Below are 19,301 nucleotides of genomic sequence, written 5' to 3' on the forward strand. Positions count from 1 at the left end.
TGATGACAAGAAAGGAGTTCAAGTGCTTCAGCCGAGGATTGAGTCGGGATTACCCCGCTTACTTACAAGTCGTGTTCTGATGCATGCAGTAACCAAAATAGAAACCTGACGCGCAACGTGGACGTATGAACGACCCGCTTGGTGATATGTTGATTGGCCGTGGCTGACAAGTATGAGACTACCCCAGTAAGTTAACAGTTGCCTTTACAAGCAATAAGCCATGCACGCCGAAGAACAACATTGCAGTCAGTAACAGGTCCAATTCAATCAATCGCAGCTCTACAACTAATCAAGCCCGAGTCTCCAAGCTACTTCATAACCCCTTTCCGTCTCCAAGAAAATCCATGCGAAGGTATCCTATCTCGTGTGTATCTCAAATCGTGTCGGCGCACATCGGGACATTACTATTAAGGAGCATCGGCTAGTCACTCCGTGCCCGGCGTGCGGAAAGAGGCCACCAGAGCCGTGTACTGATGCGTCAACTCCAGCACGTGCTGCGGAAGACTCGTGCCCTGGATGATGCTCCGCACCTTGAGGGTGCCTTCCTCCTCAATGAGCCTGCGGATCGTGAAAAGCAAAGGCGGAGAAAACTGACGAGCCGTTAGCAATCTTGGACTTATACATCTATACCAAAAACTCACCTCAGAGTACCACCTGTACTGCCATGTCACCAGCTTGATGAGTGAGCCAAGCATGTTCCTGACGTCTCCTTGCTGCTCATACAGCTTAAGCACGCCGCGCATCGCCTTGGGCGAGAATTTAGCGCTCAGACAAGCTTGGTAGGCCTCCACGCCCTCCTCAAAGTGATGCAGGCGCTCCGCAAGTTCACCTAGAATCTCCCACTCATCGGGCGTCTTCTTGTACACAAGCTGTTGCTGGCGGTATTGCGCCATTTCAGTCCGCCAAATCGTGTAGACGCGCAGATCCTCGTAAAGAACCATGAAGAGGTTGTCGAGCCAGCGCTCGCAAAGGCGCTTGTTTTGGAATTGCGTGTACGAAGAGTGAGAAGGGTCAGGGTCCTCGCTACCGCTTCCTGCTTTGACCTCCTCGGAAGCAATCGTGGACTCGGGCTTTTCCAATGAGTCGCCGGCCTCGCTGGATTGGCCTTCCCCGTTTGCGCTGCCCTCGCCGCTCTCTTCTACGGGGCCGTGGCCATTGGTTTGAGGGCTTGGCGACCTTATTGCGCTGGTGCTGGCGTTGCGGCTTGAGGGTTGCGGGTGGGCTGCAACGGTCTGCTTCTCGTGCCTGTACTCTTCCTCCATGACGAAGACTTGACTACGTATCCGGAGCAATTGATCCCATCCAATTTTTTCGGTGACCTTGGTGAGGAGCTTGTAGGCCTTCAGGAAAGTTCCTTTGAATCCAGCAGCGTGGAGTTTCCGTAACGTAGGGTGCACCGTCTCAAAATCCGTTAGGCCCGCACCATCATCAATCTCGTCGCATTGACTCTCCGGCATGACCGGTAGGTTGACCCGAAGAGGTTCAGGCATACGCGGCGCATCTTTATCCTGGTATGTGAACATGGGACAAGAGTTGAGAGTCAAAAGGGCTAAGTCCCACTGCTCGAGACTGACGTATATCTCCGCTAGCCTCGCCCATGTCCCGAATTCACTCGGCGCGGATACAACACTCCGCTTCGCAATTTCCAGCGCAAGATCTCCTCGTCCCTTTTTGTTCACAAAATCGGCTTGACAGTCCAGTAAAGAATAGTCCATTGGCAGTTCCTGGATGGAATCGTGGAGCAGCTTGACGGCCTTGACCTCCTCGTCCGCAGCGATGTACACCCGTGCAAGCAGAGAGCCGATTTCAGGATCCCGAGATCGCAGTTTCTCAAAGAGATTGATACCCGATGCGTACCGTCCGGTGGTGTGGATGTAGTCCAAAAGGCCAGTGGTCAGGTGATTCGAAACGAGGTTAGGAACTTGAATCTCCGGGTCAGAGCCGAGCTGCCAGCCATTGAAGAACAGGCGCTCGGCGGCATCCAAGAATTTGTGCTCCGCTTCCGTGCTTGTGATGGGGTTGAATCGCCTCACGCCGACAATCTTCTTAATGGTATCGCCAGAACCGTCATCGGCGTACGAGTAGGCGCGCAAGACGCTGCACAGATACGTCTCCAGCCAAAGCTCGTCCGAAGCGACTCGCTTCTCGCCTCGCTCATCAATGCAATAGCTCTCCACCGATCCAGGAATGAAGACTTGAACGCGCATGTCAAGTCGGGAGAAGGCATTGTAGCAGCTAAGTACGTTAGCCGGGCTCTCGAGCAATGGCTGCTATCCATACCAGTACAATCCCGACACAACCTTGTTCGTTTTATCGTGAGGCGTAAAGGTCAATGTGTTGATATGGGCCGCAAGGCTGGCGGAAGAGGACGCATCGATTCCGGTGACATGGTGGTACACGCCAACCTAGCCGTCAATCAGCGACTGTCTCTCCCTCGATACATTCTTACGCACCTTGTTCGTGGTGCCTTTTGGCTGTTTGACCAGGTGGACCAGATCAGGCGGACCTAGTTCACGCAATGCCTGGAGACTTTCGGTGCGCGCATCGACGACGGAGTGCAACTCGTCCTCGTAAATTCTGTTTGCGACGGGACGCGTCAGCTAGCTGTCGCGAAGACCAGACGGAGCGCCAGACGGGATAGCATGGAACGCTTAGGGGCTGGCAGCATGCACGGCGACTGGAATCATCTAGAGACGAGTGCTCTAGCCACGGCGGCAGTGCCAGATGCAAAGGGATGTAGCGGAGACGGATGCGAACCTACTCGGGAACAGCTGGTTGGGGAGCCATGATTGCTCGGCGCAGAGTGCGGCAGTGGCGCCAATTGTTCGATCGGGTGGCTGAAGCAGAATCGAAGGGTTGCGAGGGAGATCAGAACATGGCGGAGAGGACGAGATTCCTGTACATGTCTTCGGAGCTCCATACGTCGCCAACAACCCCGGGCTGCGCACCTGGCGCGCAGGGATGCCCCGTCTTGGCACCAGTCGCGCCGATCACAAAGCGGGCGGTGACGACGCGAATCATGGAGCTTCCCACGCGACAACCCCAGCTTCGCGACAACTCTCCTCTCGACACCGGGCTGCCGCTCGCTCGGCCAAAATGGTAAGCCGCCATCGCTCGCGCCGTTCCCTGCTAACTCGTCGCAGTCGCAGTTCAAAGCCCTCAACATCGAATCCGACGTCGAGTCTGACGAGGAAATCGACGACACCAAGGAAATCCAGATCGAGGAGGCCCTCAAGCTGTACCAGACCGCCCTGAAGCTGCACTCCGAAGGTCCCTCGTCCTTCGACGCCGCCGCGCACGCCTACAAGGCCCTCTTCGAATCGGACATCTTCAAGTACCCCGAATCGCTGTCGGAATACCGCCGCATTGAAGTCCACGGCGAAATCGACTACGATGCGCTCTTATACCAGGAGGACTACGACGCAGGCCCTGTACAACTGGTTGGTGCTACCGACAGCGCTCCCAATACTCTGCCCCAGATTCTCCATCTTTCGTACAAGAACCATGGCCAGTTCATACTGGAACTGCTCAAACACCGACTCGAGGAACACCACACGCGCGCCGAAAACACATTCTCGTCCTTAGGTCCGGCAGAAGCAGCGGCTATTGCAGAGGGGCCGCTGAGTTATTTTGCGGAGGCGCTGGACAAGGATGATACCGACCTTGATCTGTGGTCGCGTTCGTCCTCGGTAGCAGCGTTAGCAGGCAGTGATAGAATCGCCCGTTTCTGTCTGGAGGCTGTCTTGGAAGGTGATGATGAGGGTCTGGGCAGTATACTGCGTATTCCCGGATTGGAGGAGGGCTTTGCGGGAGTTCAGCTGCGGGAACTGGTCCAGACTTTGCAAGATGACCTGTCGCTATCACAGGCGCCTTTGTCCAGCCTTGGGCGGAAAAGGTTATCGGCAGCCCTCAGGAAACGACTGGCACCATATTCTTTCGCTCCCCTGCCCGCAGAAGTTAATAGGCGCCAGAATTTACAATCCACCCTCAATCGGCCACCTGTTCTCTTGTCATTGACTCCTGGCAAATTTGATTGGGCGCATGTCGGCGACTCGATTCTCAATGAGTACCTGCAAGGTCCGCAGAGACTTGTCGGCCCAGCTGCCGGACTTTCTGTTCTTCTCAATCTTCCTCACTTCCCGGCCGCCGAGGAAACGTTGAGTTCTGGAAATGAGATAGTACCTTCCGAATCCCAACCGGTCAGCCAACCTGATGATGCTCAGGTAGATGGGCAGCCCACAGCAGCGACTACGGAAGTGGCTGGGGACACCGAGATGAAAGATGGCGCGGAACAAGAGGGTGCAGCCGATGGTGAAACTAACACCCCCGATCAGCCGGACCAGCCGGCCATGACAAGGAAGAGATCAACCGAATCGGCGGGACTTCCTGAAGCCGCAGAAGGTGGTCGCGGAAGAAGCAAGCGTATCCGAGCTCGTGAATCCATCGGCGAGGGGGCGTTAGGTGTTAATGGCACTAGCGCGGACACGTCTAAGCAACAGGGGGATTCTGAGTCCAACCAGTTCGAACAAGCTGATGACTGGTTGTATGAGATTGTTGGTGACATGCTTGCAAAGCTTGGCGTCAGTGGACTGGGTTCTCCAAAGACTTTGAGGAGCATTCTGAAGGACAGCAGGACAAGTGTCAACCAGCCAAGCCTCGATCTGGCTTCAAAAGATTTGTTTGCCTTCCTTCAGACGTGTTCACCGCAGGCAGTAGCTATCCTCTTGACAGGCGACTCCATCGACTCTTTGGGCGGCAGTACGCGCGAGGCAGGCCTGGCTGCCTTCCTTGGCTACGCAAAATCTTCAGGATCACAAGGCTCGAACAAGCCAATTCTCGACGACGAAGGTCTCTTGGACTGGTCACAGGAGCACAAAGGGAAAAGCCTCTCTAGTAAGGAATTCCTTTGGTTATGGCTCGAACGCATGCTTAGGCCGTGTGCTTCTTCCACAAACGCGATGCAACAATCAGGCTACATGCGTCACCAATGGTCCGACGGCCTCAAGCGGACAGTAGTTCAAACTATCGTCAACGCAGACGACTTCATTTTCGAACGTTTGCTTCAAGAAGCGTCCGACCTGGATGCGCGGATTCTGCAAAGTGAAGTTTCCGGAAAATTACCAGAATTGTCTGACGAAGATCTCTCGTTGGTCGAGATGATCCAGACAATATTTGAGCTACATTTAGATGTCTACTCTCTAATCAAGCATCCTGGTAGCAGTGTGGATGAAGCCACACAAATCTTACAAAACGAGCGCCTAGAACGATGGGCTGGGCTCACTCGGGACGTGATCAGCTACCGGGTCAGGCGCAAGCAAAAGAAGACTCTCGAAGAGCTTGAATTCAGGTACTTGTGGGCAACAACATTCCACCTCACTGTCTCTGATGGCGTCGAGCAAGACTATGTTGTCCTCTGTCTCGAAGAGCTAAAGGCTCTCGCCGGTCTCATGCCCGGTCCCACTATCAACATCCAAAATAATGCTGTCATGTCCGAGCTTTCCGTCGCGGCAGCTGAACGTGAACTCATGAAAATCAACATGAAGGATTGTTTCATGAAGGTTTTCCAGCACGATGAGAAGGACCCGGTGGCAGTTATTGAAAACTTGGAGCCAATATTGGAGTCGTCTAATGTGGCGCCACCAGAGACTCAGGCAGAGCCCAGAACTGAAATTGCAGACAGCCAAGAGATTGCCGGATCCGACACTGATATGGATGAAGCAACCCTACTGGATGCAAGACCTTCGCCGCTAAAAGCAATGACACAGTTCATTTCAACCGCCAACGTCACGCTCCGGCTCTCACTTTGGCAACGGCTGCGGCAAGCCTACGAGGTGATCGACTACACGCCAAAGGTGGTTTCTTGCTATCTACGGAGTATTGAGATCCTCGTTGAAGACATGAAAAGTGCGGCTTATGCTGAGATGCCTGTCGATCAAAGGATTCTTGAGATCGTGAAATGGCTCCGGATTATTGATGAGATACTTGTCAGCATCATCAAGCTTTTTGGCAGCGAAAACGTCCTGGAGTGCATCGACGAACCTCACATGCGCTCATCTCTGGCCGCAGTTGGCGAGCTTCTTTGGATGCTGAATACCCTCAACGTCTACGAAGATGCCATCCGGGCCGGAAAACTTTCGCCTCCAACCCATGACGGTCGTCCCAATAACGTCTTCCCCACAGTTACCGGCAGACTTCACGACACTCAGCTTCGTGGTTGGATTTTACAGATGCTCTTGTTTACAGACGCAATGTCTCAAAATGAAGAGCTATTTCCAACTCCGATAGAGGAGAAGTTTGAGTATCTTCGCCACATGCATTACGCTTTCGGTATTCGTGGCACCTGTTCCGCCTCTAACAAGATCCTACTTCGCGTTATGAAGGATGAACTCTTGAAGATGTTCAAAGCTGGCGAAGTGGCCGATACTGAGACGCGCGACACTGTCTTGTGTCAGGTTCTGCACGACCTATATGGGTTGTTCTGCTTTACCAACCCTTCGGACAAGGCAGAATACGCAAGTGAAAAGGACATTCTCGATCAGAAGACTGCCCTCAGATTGCTGGATTTCCTAATGTACCAGACGCGAAAAGTCAACATCAAAGACTTGCACAAGACTCAACTTGGTTCGACCATCGACATCGTTCACGGGCATTTGGCCCGTTTCAAGCCGGCGGGTACCGAGGACCTGGCTGCAAACCGGATGAAATATCTTGCTTTTATCAAGTCTCCGCTCAACCCTCTCGACCTGTACAGATGCATCAACGGTATCGGTGGGCTATCGACGAAACCAATTGCTGCGAAACATGCTCGCATAGCAGCCAAAGGCTGGCACTTCCTTATGGGCAGTATCGCATTGAACCGCTTCAAATCTCAAATTCAAAAGCGGCAAGCACCCATCCCGACCGAGGACATCAATATAGCGTCTGCGTTCTTCGTGCAAGACCTCGAGTACGATTCTGAGCGGTGGGAAACATGGTACAGCCAAGCGCAAGCTTTTGACTACCAGATTGACGAACTTGTGGCGTGGTCTGCGGAGAAGGTAAACAAGGGCGATCCTGAGCTGATCCAGTACCAGAGATCTGCTATACATTGCTATACTATGGCTGTCGCGACTGCAATCAGAAATGCCGACGCATCTCAAGAAACTGCCAAAAAGCTGGCCCAGCTCTATGCCGATTTCGGCATGAGAATTTATGCCTCATCGCGCGAGCCTCTTTCCATGAACGCCTTTTCCCTCAAGGACACCGAAGAGCGTTTCTACAGTACAGCACAAGTCATGAAGAGCGTGCCCTTTATACCTTTGACGCATTTCGCCGCTTGGAAATTCTCCACAGGTCTGTTCAAGAGAGCTATTGCGGGTAATCCCAACAATTGGATGTGAGTCATGGCCCGATAATCACACCTGACGCGACTGACATGTACAGGAACCATTTTGTGCTCGGGAAATGTCTTTGGAAGATGCACTGCGCAGAAGAAAGCCAGACGCGGTTCCAGCCTCGTCCAGGAGTTCAAGAAGTTGTTGCTGCCTTTGTCCACTCGATTGAGGAGCTTCCTGAAAAACGAGAACGCCGTGAGCCCATACTTGAGCCGCATTACAAACTGCTCTCAGCCGTTCATAAGCTTGTGCAACGTAATGAGTTGCTGCCGAAGGTAGCGAGTGAGACGCTACAGGCTTCTCACTATGCCAGACAACTTCCAGTATTCGCACCTGAAGAAGACCCTGATGACCATGATGACTGGGATGATTACGTTCTGAAGGTCCTAAAGGTTATCAGGACAGCAGACAAGTCGAACTGGCATCACCGTATGACAGCCCGTGCTGCGCGGATCCATTTCGGTGACCCATCGCCCGAAGATGTGTACATGGCAGCATTAACGGCGAAGAATGAATTCTCGCAATCGGTCTTCACAAAGACCATGCAGTTGCAAGTCTGGAAGCCGGAGTTTGAACGTCTGGGAAGGCATTTCGTCTACACAACTCGCTACACACAATTCTTTATTCTTCTTCTCGACCGGACAAACGATAGGGCTGGCATGGAGGCCTTGGCTAGAAGGGTCCGCCGCAGGAACCACGAATTTTTCGAGCACTCGAAGCTGTGGCATACCCTCTGTCTCACTTACCTGAAAATGCTCCGACGTGCCGCTCAGGTCCCCGAGGGTCACGAAGACAGTATTTTCAAGTCGATTAATCACGACGAGTTCACCACTATTGCCGGGCGGCTTGAGGAGTGGTGCCAGAGCTCGGAGAGCCAGGGGGCAACTTACGAAGTGTTACGTGAAACCCTCGAGCTTCGTCGCCTTAATAACGGCCTGATGAAGGCCACACTCGTCGATGACCTAATCTGCGACACTTACGCCCAGCTGTATGCTCAAGTTGGGCCCACGCTCGCACCCACAGCCACCGAAGCCGCTGCAGCGGCTGCCCTTGCCCAACAACAGCCACCTACAGCACCTACAGCACCCACGCCCGTCGAAACGAACCCGGTCCGTACCAACATGATGTCTATGCAGAACATCATGAACCTTGAGGGCAGCAGCGAGCAGACTCAACCTCAGCCGCCCACGCAGCCTGCCTTCCACGTCATGAGTATGGCACCACAGCAGTCCGAGCCAGCACCCAAGCCTCGCGCCAAAGGTGTCGGGCGTCGTGAGCTCATGCGCAGAGCGGATGCGGCGACCACACGCGTCGTATTGCCTTCCACATTGCCGGTTCGCGGCTCCGTGGCACCGACGAGCGAGCCACAAGTCCGTGTTACTGCGTCTTCGAAGGATGCAGAAGGACAAGAAGATGCTTCAGGCGCGGCTGGGACCGGGAGCGTGGAGCAGAGCGCACCGGGGTCGGTACATGACAGCGCGGACGATGAAAGCGAGCTCAGCGAGGTCGATGAAGAACTTGTCGAGAACGGAGCAAAGGAGCTTGGGCCAGGGTTCCCTGGTATTCCTGGAGCAGATAAGGGCGTTGAGGTGGAGGCCGATACGGATGCGGAGGACAAGGTTGGAGAGGGAGAGCGTGGTGATGAAGATACCAGGATGGAGGACTAAGAAGTTCTCTCGGCGTATGGAGTGCATGGGTAAGTAGTGATATCTATATTGACGAGCCAAGTAGTCACTGATTTCTGTAAGAGGTAGGGGTATGGCCAGGTAGCGCTGAGCCCATGATGTCCGTGTCTTTGCTCTAAAAGTTAATTGAGACCCGAAGGATCGGGCGCTAGCTCAACTACCCTCACACATGGCTTCGGAAACTTCCTCGAGCCTGCAGGAAGCCAATACCAGGGACCTTGATTCGTACGACAATTGGCCAGGCTCCAGCCTGCTTCCATATATTAGTGAAACAGCCACCAACTTTGGGAATAACGACGGACGAATCATGAAACACTGCCTTGACGTCACGCTAGTCGATTGGGGGCCAAAACCTTTCAGCTATCATGGATGTCCTTCTAGCAGGTCAGGCCCGTCGAACTTAGAAAAAAGACAAGACCATGCCTTCTTGCTGCGAAAACTGCATCGCTTTTTGTCGCTCTCGCTAACTAGCAGACATTGCTCTGTCTTTGACCACGATCAATGATGTCTGCTTCTAGCCACTCGTTTGGCCAATACACGGCGGTCAGGCAAGAAGATGGCCACCGCCAGGAACTTGGGATCTACCCGGCAAACATGGAGTCTTTGAGCCCATCTCTGTCACAGACGTCAACAAGGAGTGGCCAGGTCGTGTCAAGCATTCATGTCGTTCCCAAGCAAGACACCGAAGTCACTCAGAATGAACCAAGGCAATTATTTGGACAAACTGACCCGAGGTTCTGCAAGTGGTCCATCGGGTGGACGACGATAGCAATCATAGTTGGGTGTTATTTGTTAGGTAAAGACCGGCGTCGAATACAATGGTGATGGTTTACTAACCAGTAAATAGCCTTCTTGACAGCACTAGGCAACTACCTCTTCTTCAACTATCTAGACGGGCGTCTTGTCGAAGACTCGCTGTCACAATCTTGGGTCGCGGCCATGTCTACCGCTTTCGTTCGCGTCTACAGTGTACTTTTAACGACATCGCTCGGCACTGCATTTGCCCAACTGCTCTGGCGTCGAATGAGACTCAAGGCGCACAGAGTATCCACGATCGACTCTCTGATGTCGCTGACAAGAAATCCGCTGCGGCTCTTCTGCTGGGATGTCCTTTTCCATGCGCCATTTCTCTGGATCTTTGGGCTTCTATTGACACTCATTCCAATCGGAACGGTGTTGCCTCCTGGTGCTTTGGTCGTTCATTCTAGGTCTAGAATCATCCACACTGATGTGGTTGTGCCCACGTTTGATCCAGCATACTTGGGAAACGGTCTTTGGGAAGACTTTGAGCCGAGCTTTTTGTTCTCCGTCCTGCCTTATCCCTCAGCTTATGCGTATGTTGTAATCTCCATCCACAGACTGGTCTCCTACACGAACAATGCTTATCTCTTTCTAGACAACCTCGGACTCCGATCATACGACTAGCCAAACGGGTGCTCCTCGCCGACGACTACCTCACCATGCCATCCACTTGCGGCCGAAACTGTTCGTACAATATACAGTTCTCCGGGCCGGTCTTGAAGTGCCAGTCAAAAACATTTCCAGGCCTCCATAAAGTAGTCCAAGCCCAGTACCCGACCGCGAACGCAACGCCAGCGTTCTCGGTAGGAACCGCCTCCGCCGGATTTGGCCCTGCGGACATCGAATGGCGATATCTTGGGGCGCAGCAAATCGTGAACGAGACGATACTCGGGGATGGGTCGACGCAGTACTTCCGCTTCGACATGCAGTATCCGATGATCGACTCGATGAGGACTCCCGGAGGAGGAGAAAACATCAGCTGCGTCACCCTCGCCGCGAATTACTCCGTCAACGCCAGCTTCATCGAGGACAAGCAGACGCTGACGTGGGAAGTTTTCGACGAGCCTCAACCGCTGAATGCGTCGCTCTTTGGTAACGTCTGGTTCGAGGACGCAGGCACAGATCCGGACCCCTTCCTCAAGATCAACTTTACGCAGGTCGACGAGCCCATGCTCGTCCCGCCGCACGGCAGCATTCCCATCTCGCAGGCGGTGGCCGGGCTGAACATACGCGCGATCAGCGAGGCGCTGACCTCGACTCTGGCTGGAGCCATCGTGGGCTATAGTAAGCAGATCCGGACCCCTCACTACTCCTACATCTTCAAACCCGATAAAAACTGACACGCCATAACCAGCCAACATAGGCTTCCAAGCGACCAACACGATGCTGCTGGACAGCGCGTTCCTCGCGACCGACTCCAGCAACTACTCGTACCTAGCGTCCAGCCTCACAGCAGCGAAGCTTGAGGCTCTGATGCAGAAGCTCGCCGTGTCGACGCTGCTGCTGCAGCAGCGCAACACCACGGTGCAGGCTACGCAGACGTTCTTCCACACGACGTACGTGCTCGCGCACCGCGCGTACCTCGTCGTCACGTACGCTGTCTCGCTCGGCGTGGCGCTCGCGTGCGTCGTGTGCGGGCTGGTTGCGCTGCTGAAGAACGGCGTCGCGGCTGATGCGGGCGGGTTCTTGCAGATTCTGTGCACGACTACCGGGGATACTAAGCTGAATCGGCTGGCGGGGAGGTGCTGTCTTGGTGGGGATGAGAATGTCGTGGCTGAGTTGAGGGGCTTGAGGGTGAGGTTTGGGGAGGTGAGGGGGAGCGGAGGAGTGGGGGCGGGGGTTACGGCGTTCGGGACGGTGGAGGAGACGGTGGAGATACGGAAGGAGGGCAGGTATGGAGGTTATGAATAGTGTGTGTGTGTGTGTATGAATTATCCGAGACATGTTGTATTTGTATCAGATGTATCTACCTAGATCATTTGGTTACCGGATTGGGTCTGGTATGGACCATGTGCCGACAAAGAGCCGGCGGCCGTCTTAAGTCCGAGCTAGCTAGCTCTCTTTCCCTTGAAGCTCCGTGGCTCCTTTTGTATCGCACCCATCCCACCAAAAACATCGCCAATGGCTCGCAATCCCGCCAAACGCGTCGCCAAGGCGGGCGGCGCGCCTGCCGCGGCCAAGGCCAAGCCCAGCGGGCCACCGCCGCCCTTCTCGACGGCCCCGGCCGAGCTGGCGCCCTTCTACGAGAAGCTCGACCCCGCGCGCATCTACATCACGCACATCGACCGGCACCCGGCCGACTTCAAGAAGCAGATCTTCACCGTGCCGGTGCTGCTGAACCTGGCCATTGCCGCGCTGCTGGTCTGGCGCCTCTACACCGCCGGGCCCATGTACTACGAGATGGCGTTCGCGGCCATGGGCAAGAAGAACGACGCGACGGTGCCGCGCGCGGAGCGGACCTGGGGCCAGCTGGCACGGCTCACGGTGACGCGCGGCTTCATGTTTCTGCTGGACTACGTGCTCGTGACTATCATCGGCAACTGGCCGGTGACGTTCTTCTTTGAGCGGCCGGGCAACCCGTGCACGTGGCGGTGGGCCGTCGGGTTCCGCAACGCTGAGATCTACGTGCGCGGCAGTCGGGGGTGGGGCGCCAGCGACCTGCTGGGCGAGGAGTCCGGGTCAGGAAAGAGAGGCCAGGACAGCCCGTTCTTCGCGACGCGGATCCTGCCCGCCGTGGACCGGGGGCTCGTCAGCCGCAAGACGGGCTACCTGCTCATGAACGCGGACTGGGACCTGGACTTTGCGGGCATGGTGCGCGCGACGCAGCTGGTCGACGCCAAGACGCTGCCCGAGAGCGCGTTTGAGAAGAGCGTGTGGGTGCACGCCGGCGAGGACACGGGCTGGTGCGTGTGGGAGATCTACCGCCTGGACGAGGGCGCCGAGGACGAGGGCCGCAAGAAAATCGTCCTGTTCAAGGACAAGCTCACCCAAATGGGCAAGGAGAGCTTGTTCTTCCGCTGGATCGAGCTCATCCAGTACGAGAGCAGCCAGCCGGGAGGCTTCACGCCCGCGCGCCAGCAGGACGCCGTCAAGAAGGCGCGCGAGCTTTTCGAGGCCAACGGCGTCGATTTCGAAAAGTTTGCTGACGAGGTGGGCGGTTTGGACGGCATGCCGGGTTTGGAAGGCAGTGCTTCGTGAGAGGGAGTTCAGAAGGGTCAGCCCCAGAGAGGGACGAAACCTCAGGCTGTGGGCATAGGTGGGAAGGACTCAGGGCAGGGGTTTAAGTTTTGCTTTGCTACAGCCTCACAAAGCCAGTCAAGCCAACCAGCTCTACTCAGGAAATGCCTGCCTCTAGAGCCTGGAAGGCATTGTTCGCTCCCAGCATCAAGCAAGCAAGCACAGTACATACGCAGCACACGAGGGAAATAACGCACTTAATATCAAATATGAATACATAGACAGCAACAGCAACAATACCAAACTCCACATTTACAACCCCCGCCCCCCATCCCCACCCCCACACGCACTAACCCCCAAATTCAAAAGCCATCGCCAGTCGCCACCAGCCAAACCAAACCAAGCCAAGCCAAACGGCGCAACCCACGCCAACCGCACCCGGCACCCGGCACCAGTCAGCCAAAGACGACCTACCTACGTCATGCAAGCGCAACCCGTCCTGCACGAATCGAAGCGAATCAAAGCGACCGGCTCCGCATCCGCGCTTGCTTCTGGGCTGGCGGCCGCCGCTGATGCGGAGCAAAGGAGCAGACGTAACCTAGGTTAGAAACGAATGAACGAACAAATGAAGGAGGGGAAAATGAAAGAAAAAGAGAAAAGTCTGACCTAGACTTTTTCCTTTCAACACGACCGACCTGAGCACACGCGGCCTTGGACGACAGGACGGGAGGGAAGAAGAACGAAGAAGAACGAGAGAAGAACGAACGAAAGAGAGAGGAAGAGAGAGGAAAAGAAGGGTCAGACGTATTTGTCTGTCTGGCTGCTTACCTGCCTGTTAGATAGCTGAGCTGGACACATACACGCATCGGATTAGCGCACCGGCCGGAGAGCAGAGCAGAGCCAGAGGGAGACCCACCTCCCACCTCCGTACTCCGTACGAGACGCATCCAGGAACGGGACGGACGTCGCGATTGCCGTGCGAGTGCCGTACCGCGGCTTTGGTGCCTGTCGCGACACGGAAAACGAAGAGGTCATGGCGATAGCGACGACAGCCTCGTCATCCGGCAGCGGCAGCCGTCGCAGCATCACTGCGCAGCACCAGCCATCGCGGCTCCTCTCCCTCCCCCGCGAACTCCGCGACCACATCTACGACCTCGTCCTCACGGCCCCAGCGCGCGAGCTGCTCTACCACGCAGCGAGCAACGCGCTTTGCCCTGACTCCAACCTCCACTCAAACCCCGATTCCAGCGCAAGCGCAAGCGCAAGCGCAAGCTCCAGCCAAAGCTCCGCCTCCGCCAATTTCTTCGCGCTCCGCCGCACCAGCCGCCAGCTCCGCGCAGAGACACCAACGCAGGCCCTGCGGCAGAACAGTGTCGTGTTCGGCACTTACTTTCCACCCCAATGTCAACCCCACCAAACCCCCGTTTCAGAGCTATCCCATTTCCTATCCCACTGCACACCCCACCAACGCCTCGCGCTGCGGGGCATGACGCTGCGGGGCCCGCAGGCGCTGTATTGGGTACGGGGGGTGTTGGAGGGGATGGCGACGGCTGGCGTGCCTGGGGGGGTGGGTGTGAGGGTTGACGTCGACGCTGAAGGTGAGGGTGAGGTTACAAATCTTATCCGCCTCGCCTCCCGCCTCCTCATCAAGGCCTGGTTCGTGCGCGCGCGGTACCGGGTCGAGCTTGTGCTGGTGGGTGCGACGCTGGCGCTCGGCAGTGACGACGGAGTCGAAGACGAAGTCGAAGACGAAGACGGAGGCGAAGACAGGGTCGAAGACAATGACAACGAAGCAGACGAGCAAGAGCAAGAAGAAGAGCTAGAAGAAGAAGAAGAAGGAGAAGAGGGTGAAGGTGAAGGCAGGGCGGAGATGCTGCTGCGCCGCCGCCGGCAGAGGAGGCGAAGAAGAAGGCTACGCGAGCTAGAGGATGTGGTGAGCCGGGTGAATGCTGTGTGGGATGGGGGAGGAGAGGGGGATGGGGGGGAGGGAAAGGGGAAGGAGGTGCTGGTGGGGGAGGGGGAAGTGCCTGGGTGGGGGATTTGTTGGTAAGAAGAAGAAGAGAGACAAAGAGAGGAAGGGGTAGATGTTTATGGTGTATGTTAGTAGGACGCATAGAGCACTGCGGTGTTAGTTAGCTGGCCAAGCTGCGCTGCATGTGCCTGTATCTCCGCCCGGTCTAGTTATCAGCTACTACAAATCAAAGCTCAAACGAACTGCCGAAACCTGGGAGTGACTGAAAACACTGATATTCTTTGTGCGCCTTTTCCCGTCTATTGTCATGAATCATACCCTTGCTCCTTTTAGGTCCTAACATCGGGACAATAGTGAGGTAAAATCTACATAGTGCCGAAAGTAGGTAGTCAACGAAAGTCGAGCGAGCCTTTTATGCCGGCAGAGCCAACGCCTTGATGTTGACCGACGTCGGCTGGCCGCAGATGAGCTCGGCCATGACCTTGCCGGTTCCGAGGGACTGCGAGATGCCTGTTGCGCCCTCGTCAGTATTTATTCTATGTCTATGCAGTCGAATCGCCAAAACTTACCCCACGCGCCGTGGCCGGCGGCCATGAACACGCCGCCTTCTCCTCCGCTGCGCGTGGCCATGTCGAGTTTTGCGTCCGGGATGCGCGAGATGATGGGCCGGCCGCTGGAGGTGACGGGGCGGAAACACTGCTTTGATCAGCTGCTGTTTGCTGCCATTGGCTCCCCCGGGGCTCACTTACCAGTCCTTCCCTGAGCACCTGCAGGTCGTCTTCCTGGCCGGGCAGGCCCAGCATCGTCTTTGCGACATCCTTGAGCTGCTGCATCGCGTCGTCCCTGGCCTTGCAATCCGACGGGACGTCCGGCAGCGGTATCATTGTGCTGTTGAGCCCAGCGATGTAGATTTCGCCGCCGATTCTGCTGAACAGCTCGGGCGAGAAGCCGAGGGTATCCGTGGCGAAGACGGCGTGGCAGCCCTTCTCTTCGTGCTCGGCGCTCCAGCGCGGAGACTTGAGCAATAGCGAATGCCCGGCGAGGGCCGAAATGGGGACTCGTAGGGGCGCGCGCGGGAAGAGGGTCGACACGACCTTGGGTGTCCATGCGCCGGCTGTCAGGACCAGTCGCGTGCATGGCAGGTCGCGTTCCGAGCCGTCTGCAGAGACAACGTGCACGCCATTGAGCACGCCCGTCGCATCCTTCGACACTGACGTAGCCCTGGCGGGCCGATGTAGCTGCACGCCTCGCGCCGTGCACTGTTCCAGAAGGAATTGGCACAGGCGCCTCGGATCTCTGTCTCGGGCATCAGCAAACCTAGCGATTCTCCTCCGGGTCGCGGAAACGGGGGAGGAGGTGTGAGCTCACATTTGCGCCGTGCTGGCGTCGCGGCTGATGACCTCCAAGCTGCTGCCGTTGCTGCGCATCAGCCAGGCAGGCCCTTCGCCCTCGGAGAACGAGTGGCCTCCAGCGGCCTCGGCGCGACTTGTGCCGTTCTGCAGCCAGTCCTCGCCGCTGCCGAGGACCGCCTCTTCTTCGTTGGCCACGTCCTGGCTAAGGGAGGTGCCCGTGCTCAAGCTGTATCCCCATCGCTCCTTGCCCTGGTGCTGCTCTGCGAGTTCCTTGTGGAGGCGGAACGAGAGGCCTCCGAGCGGCGCGACAGACGGCGCAAACCCTAGCTGGCGGTCAGTCGCGTGCGCATTCGAGGAGCGGCGGGCCGCCGTGGCATACAGTCTGCGGCGATGAAGCCGCCAGCGAGCCCCGAGGCCGAGGCGAAGAGCTCGTGCGAGGGCTCGATAATGTGGATGTTTTGCTGCGACTCGGAGAGGTAGTAGGCGGTCGACAGGCCTATGATTCCGGCGCCCAGAATGACAGTCTGAGACTTTGGGTCCATGGTATATAGGTGCGTGGCAGTCTTCTTCGGGGAAATGAGGGAGGGACACGATGGTAGGCGGGTGCGCCAGGTTTATGTACGGGCGTCCTCTCCGTGTATTCGGGAAAAAGAACATCATACGATCGCGTCCCGAGAGTCTTCCTAGGGCGGCGGCAGGCACCCCACATTTGCCAATGACGTTGCGGATGGCCCCGTTGTGCGCCGAGCGGCCGGCGATCAAACTGCATGTAAAGGCGACGCGCCATTGGCTTTTTTCCGCCTCGGTGCCTCCATTTTCTTTCCCGTCACCTGTCGCCCTTCCCTTCCAACATCGAACCATGGCCGCTCCGGGAAAAGTCATAGTCCTGACGGGCGCCTCGCGGGGTAAGCCGGAGACACGGCGGCCGCTCCCGTCTCTGCCCTTGTGCTAACGCGCCACACACGGCTCCCAGGCATCGGCCTCTCCATGGCCCAGTTCCTGCTGCAAAAGCAATGCAGGCTGGTCGTCGTGGCCCGAAGCAAGGAGCCCCTCGACCGCCTGCGCGCAGACTACCCCGACCAGGTGCAGGTCCTGTCAGGAGACCTCTCCGACTTCTCCATTGGCGCCCGCGCAACCGCTCTGGCCATCGACACCTGGGGCCGCGTCGACGGCCTGCTCATAAACCATGGTGTCCTCGAGCCCGTCAAGCAGGTCCGTGACGCCAATGCCGACGATTGGAGGAAGGCCTTTGACATCAACCTTTTCTCCGCCGTCGCCCTGGTAAGGTTACACGCCGCTCTCTTGCGCGTCGCGTCACCCTGACCCATAGTCCAGGTGCAAGCCGCGCTGCCCGCCTTGCGCGCCTCCAAGGGCAACGTCGTCCTCGTCTCGTCAGGAGCCGCCGTCACGTCCTACACGGGCTGGGGCGCCTATGGCGCGACCAAGGCCGCCTTGAACCACTTTGCGCAAACCCTCGCTGTCGAGGAGCCCGACATAACCACCCTCTCCATCCGGCCCGGTGTTGTCGACACGTCCATGCAGGACAACATTCGCGGTGTGCACCTCGAGCACATGAGCAAGTCTGACGCCGAGAAATTCGTCGGCTTGAAGCAGAATGGCGGTCTGTTGAAGCCCGAACAGCCTGGCAATGTCATGGCACGTTTGGTTCTGGATGCGCCCAAGGAGTTAAGCGGTAAATTCTTGAGGTATGTCTATATACGTGGGTGCATGGCTCAATGCGCTAACGCTATCCACACAGCTGGAACGACAAGGACCTGGCGAGCTTCCAAGACGCCTAAACGCCTGCATGTCACATGTACCTAGTAGATCTTCGAAGGCGTTAGCTCGACTGGTCTCTTTAACGCGTTCAAGATGGAAATCAATGTAGAAATTTGTCTCAGTTGAAAGATGAAAAGCTCGACACAATAAACAACATTGGGCGGTTAGACCCTCAGTCTTAGCATGGAATGTGATCTTTTGTCATCATCGCGCAGGGGAGAAAAGAAAAAGGAACGGCTTACCTTTTATAGAAGTTTATGCGTAACAATCCACGTGCCTGCCTAATACATTCGGGTCAGTTGTGTCCATTGCCGACCGTGAAAAAAACAAGGTGCAAGCTCCGGAGGTCAGGCCATCAGTCAAGGGTTTAGTCGTCAAAGTGTATCCGAATTTGATAGTACTTTATAATTTCGAACATCATATGATGCGGGGGTGCCACACACTAGTGGCTTGTGGGGAGGACCGGGGAACCTACTGCAAGCTCGCAAGTCCGTGGGTGCAGTTGCAGCTAGGATCGATAAAAGCCGGCTCATCAACGCCATGATCGTACGATCAAGCGGGGTAATGACCTGTTCAATCACACGGCTCCAGCGTGATGCTAGCGCGCAGCACGGGAGCGTTCTACATCCCAATGTCGAGGTATGCTTCGGGATCCAAGCCCGGAAGGCTGGGTATGTAAAGGCCATACAAGAGGCTGAAACATCCCCGACGCTCCACCCCGGCGCACCCTGGCACGGCCCGGTCTGGATGCCTGTCCGTTGGGGCCAGCGTTTTCACGCCGCATATGCGGAAAAGCTGGAGGCAACGCAGATCGCGTGCATAAAGGCGTTTGTTCCTACAGCGGCCATGCCCAGCTGGGCTCGGTCATGGCGCTCATTGTTTGCTTCGATGGCTAATGCCAAGTCTATTCAACATGTCAGCTTGCGGCTCTCCGAGATTTCGAGTTTTTCAAAGCGACAAAGTTGAATCTTCTCAGATAGTCCGTTTGGCTAGGACAGGAAAATCACCATAATCTGGTCTGATAGGGGCGACACGAATGTTCATCTTGGAAGAGGAGGGAATGGAAGGGAGAGAGGGGAGTACTGACCGAAAGCACGACTACATGGCGAAGAAGGGAGAGCAAAATCTCTGCTGCGAGAATTGCTGTGGTGGTGGGAGAAGA

At 56.2% G+C, this 19,301-nt stretch overlaps 6 protein-coding genes across 6 annotated transcripts; 4 read left to right on the forward strand and 2 right to left on the reverse strand.

The window, feature by feature from the left end:
- Nucleotides 1-148: 148 nt before the first annotated feature.
- Nucleotides 149-2,898, reverse strand: K452DRAFT_265270 (uncharacterized protein). The gene is made up of 5 exons (XM_033538739.1): nucleotides 2,762-2,898; nucleotides 2,454-2,577; nucleotides 2,281-2,405; nucleotides 642-2,235; nucleotides 149-590 (listed from the first exon to the last, which is right to left on the reverse strand). The coding sequence occupies exons 1-5, from the start codon at nucleotides 2,785-2,787 to the stop codon at nucleotides 426-428; spliced, it is 2,034 nt and encodes a 677-aa protein (XP_033400569.1). The 5' UTR covers nucleotides 2,788-2,898; the 3' UTR covers nucleotides 149-425.
- Nucleotides 2,899-3,096: 198 nt separating this feature from the next.
- K452DRAFT_305824 (uncharacterized protein) lies at nucleotides 3,097-9,040 on the forward strand (the record flags this gene model as incomplete). The annotated part of the gene is made up of 3 exons (XM_033542929.1): nucleotides 3,097-3,099; nucleotides 3,144-7,375; nucleotides 7,423-9,040. The coding sequence occupies 3 exons, from the start codon at nucleotides 3,097-3,099 to the stop codon at nucleotides 9,038-9,040; spliced, it is 5,853 nt and encodes a 1,950-aa protein (XP_033400570.1).
- Nucleotides 9,041-9,562: 522 nt separating this feature from the next.
- Nucleotides 9,563-13,057, forward strand: K452DRAFT_305825 (uncharacterized protein; the record flags this gene model as incomplete). The annotated part of the gene is made up of 6 exons (XM_033542930.1): nucleotides 9,563-9,854; nucleotides 9,906-10,392; nucleotides 10,455-11,143; nucleotides 11,214-11,751; nucleotides 11,820-11,859; nucleotides 11,933-13,057. The coding sequence occupies 6 exons, from the start codon at nucleotides 9,563-9,565 to the stop codon at nucleotides 13,055-13,057; spliced, it is 3,171 nt and encodes a 1,056-aa protein (XP_033400571.1).
- A 799-nt stretch (nucleotides 13,058-13,856) lies between these two features.
- On the forward strand, nucleotides 13,857-15,309 carry K452DRAFT_343354 (uncharacterized protein). Its single transcript, XM_033545406.1, has one exon. It carries the CDS (start codon nucleotides 14,070-14,072, stop codon nucleotides 15,084-15,086), a length of 1,017 nt encoding a protein of 338 aa, XP_033400572.1. The 5' UTR covers nucleotides 13,857-14,069; the 3' UTR covers nucleotides 15,087-15,309.
- On the reverse strand, nucleotides 15,094-17,216 carry K452DRAFT_316020 (uncharacterized protein). The gene is made up of 5 exons (XM_033543915.1): nucleotides 16,740-17,216; nucleotides 16,377-16,683; nucleotides 15,758-16,304; nucleotides 15,578-15,704; nucleotides 15,094-15,518 (listed from the first exon to the last, which is right to left on the reverse strand). Exons 1-5 carry the CDS (start codon nucleotides 16,900-16,902, stop codon nucleotides 15,421-15,423), a joined length of 1,242 nt encoding a protein of 413 aa, XP_033400573.1. The 5' UTR covers nucleotides 16,903-17,216; the 3' UTR covers nucleotides 15,094-15,420.
- K452DRAFT_265283 (uncharacterized protein) lies at nucleotides 17,172-18,425 on the forward strand. The gene is made up of 4 exons (XM_033538740.1): nucleotides 17,172-17,265; nucleotides 17,334-17,641; nucleotides 17,696-18,066; nucleotides 18,120-18,425. The coding sequence occupies exons 1-4, from the start codon at nucleotides 17,220-17,222 to the stop codon at nucleotides 18,157-18,159; spliced, it is 765 nt and encodes a 254-aa protein (XP_033400574.1). The 5' UTR covers nucleotides 17,172-17,219; the 3' UTR covers nucleotides 18,160-18,425.
- Nucleotides 18,426-19,301: the final 876 nt, after the last annotated feature.

This window comes from Aplosporella prunicola, assembly GCF_010093885.1.
Source record: "Aplosporella prunicola CBS 121167 unplaced genomic scaffold K452scaffold_5, whole genome shotgun sequence".
In the NCBI taxonomy this organism is placed as follows: domain Eukaryota; kingdom Fungi; phylum Ascomycota; class Dothideomycetes; order Botryosphaeriales; family Aplosporellaceae; genus Aplosporella; species Aplosporella prunicola.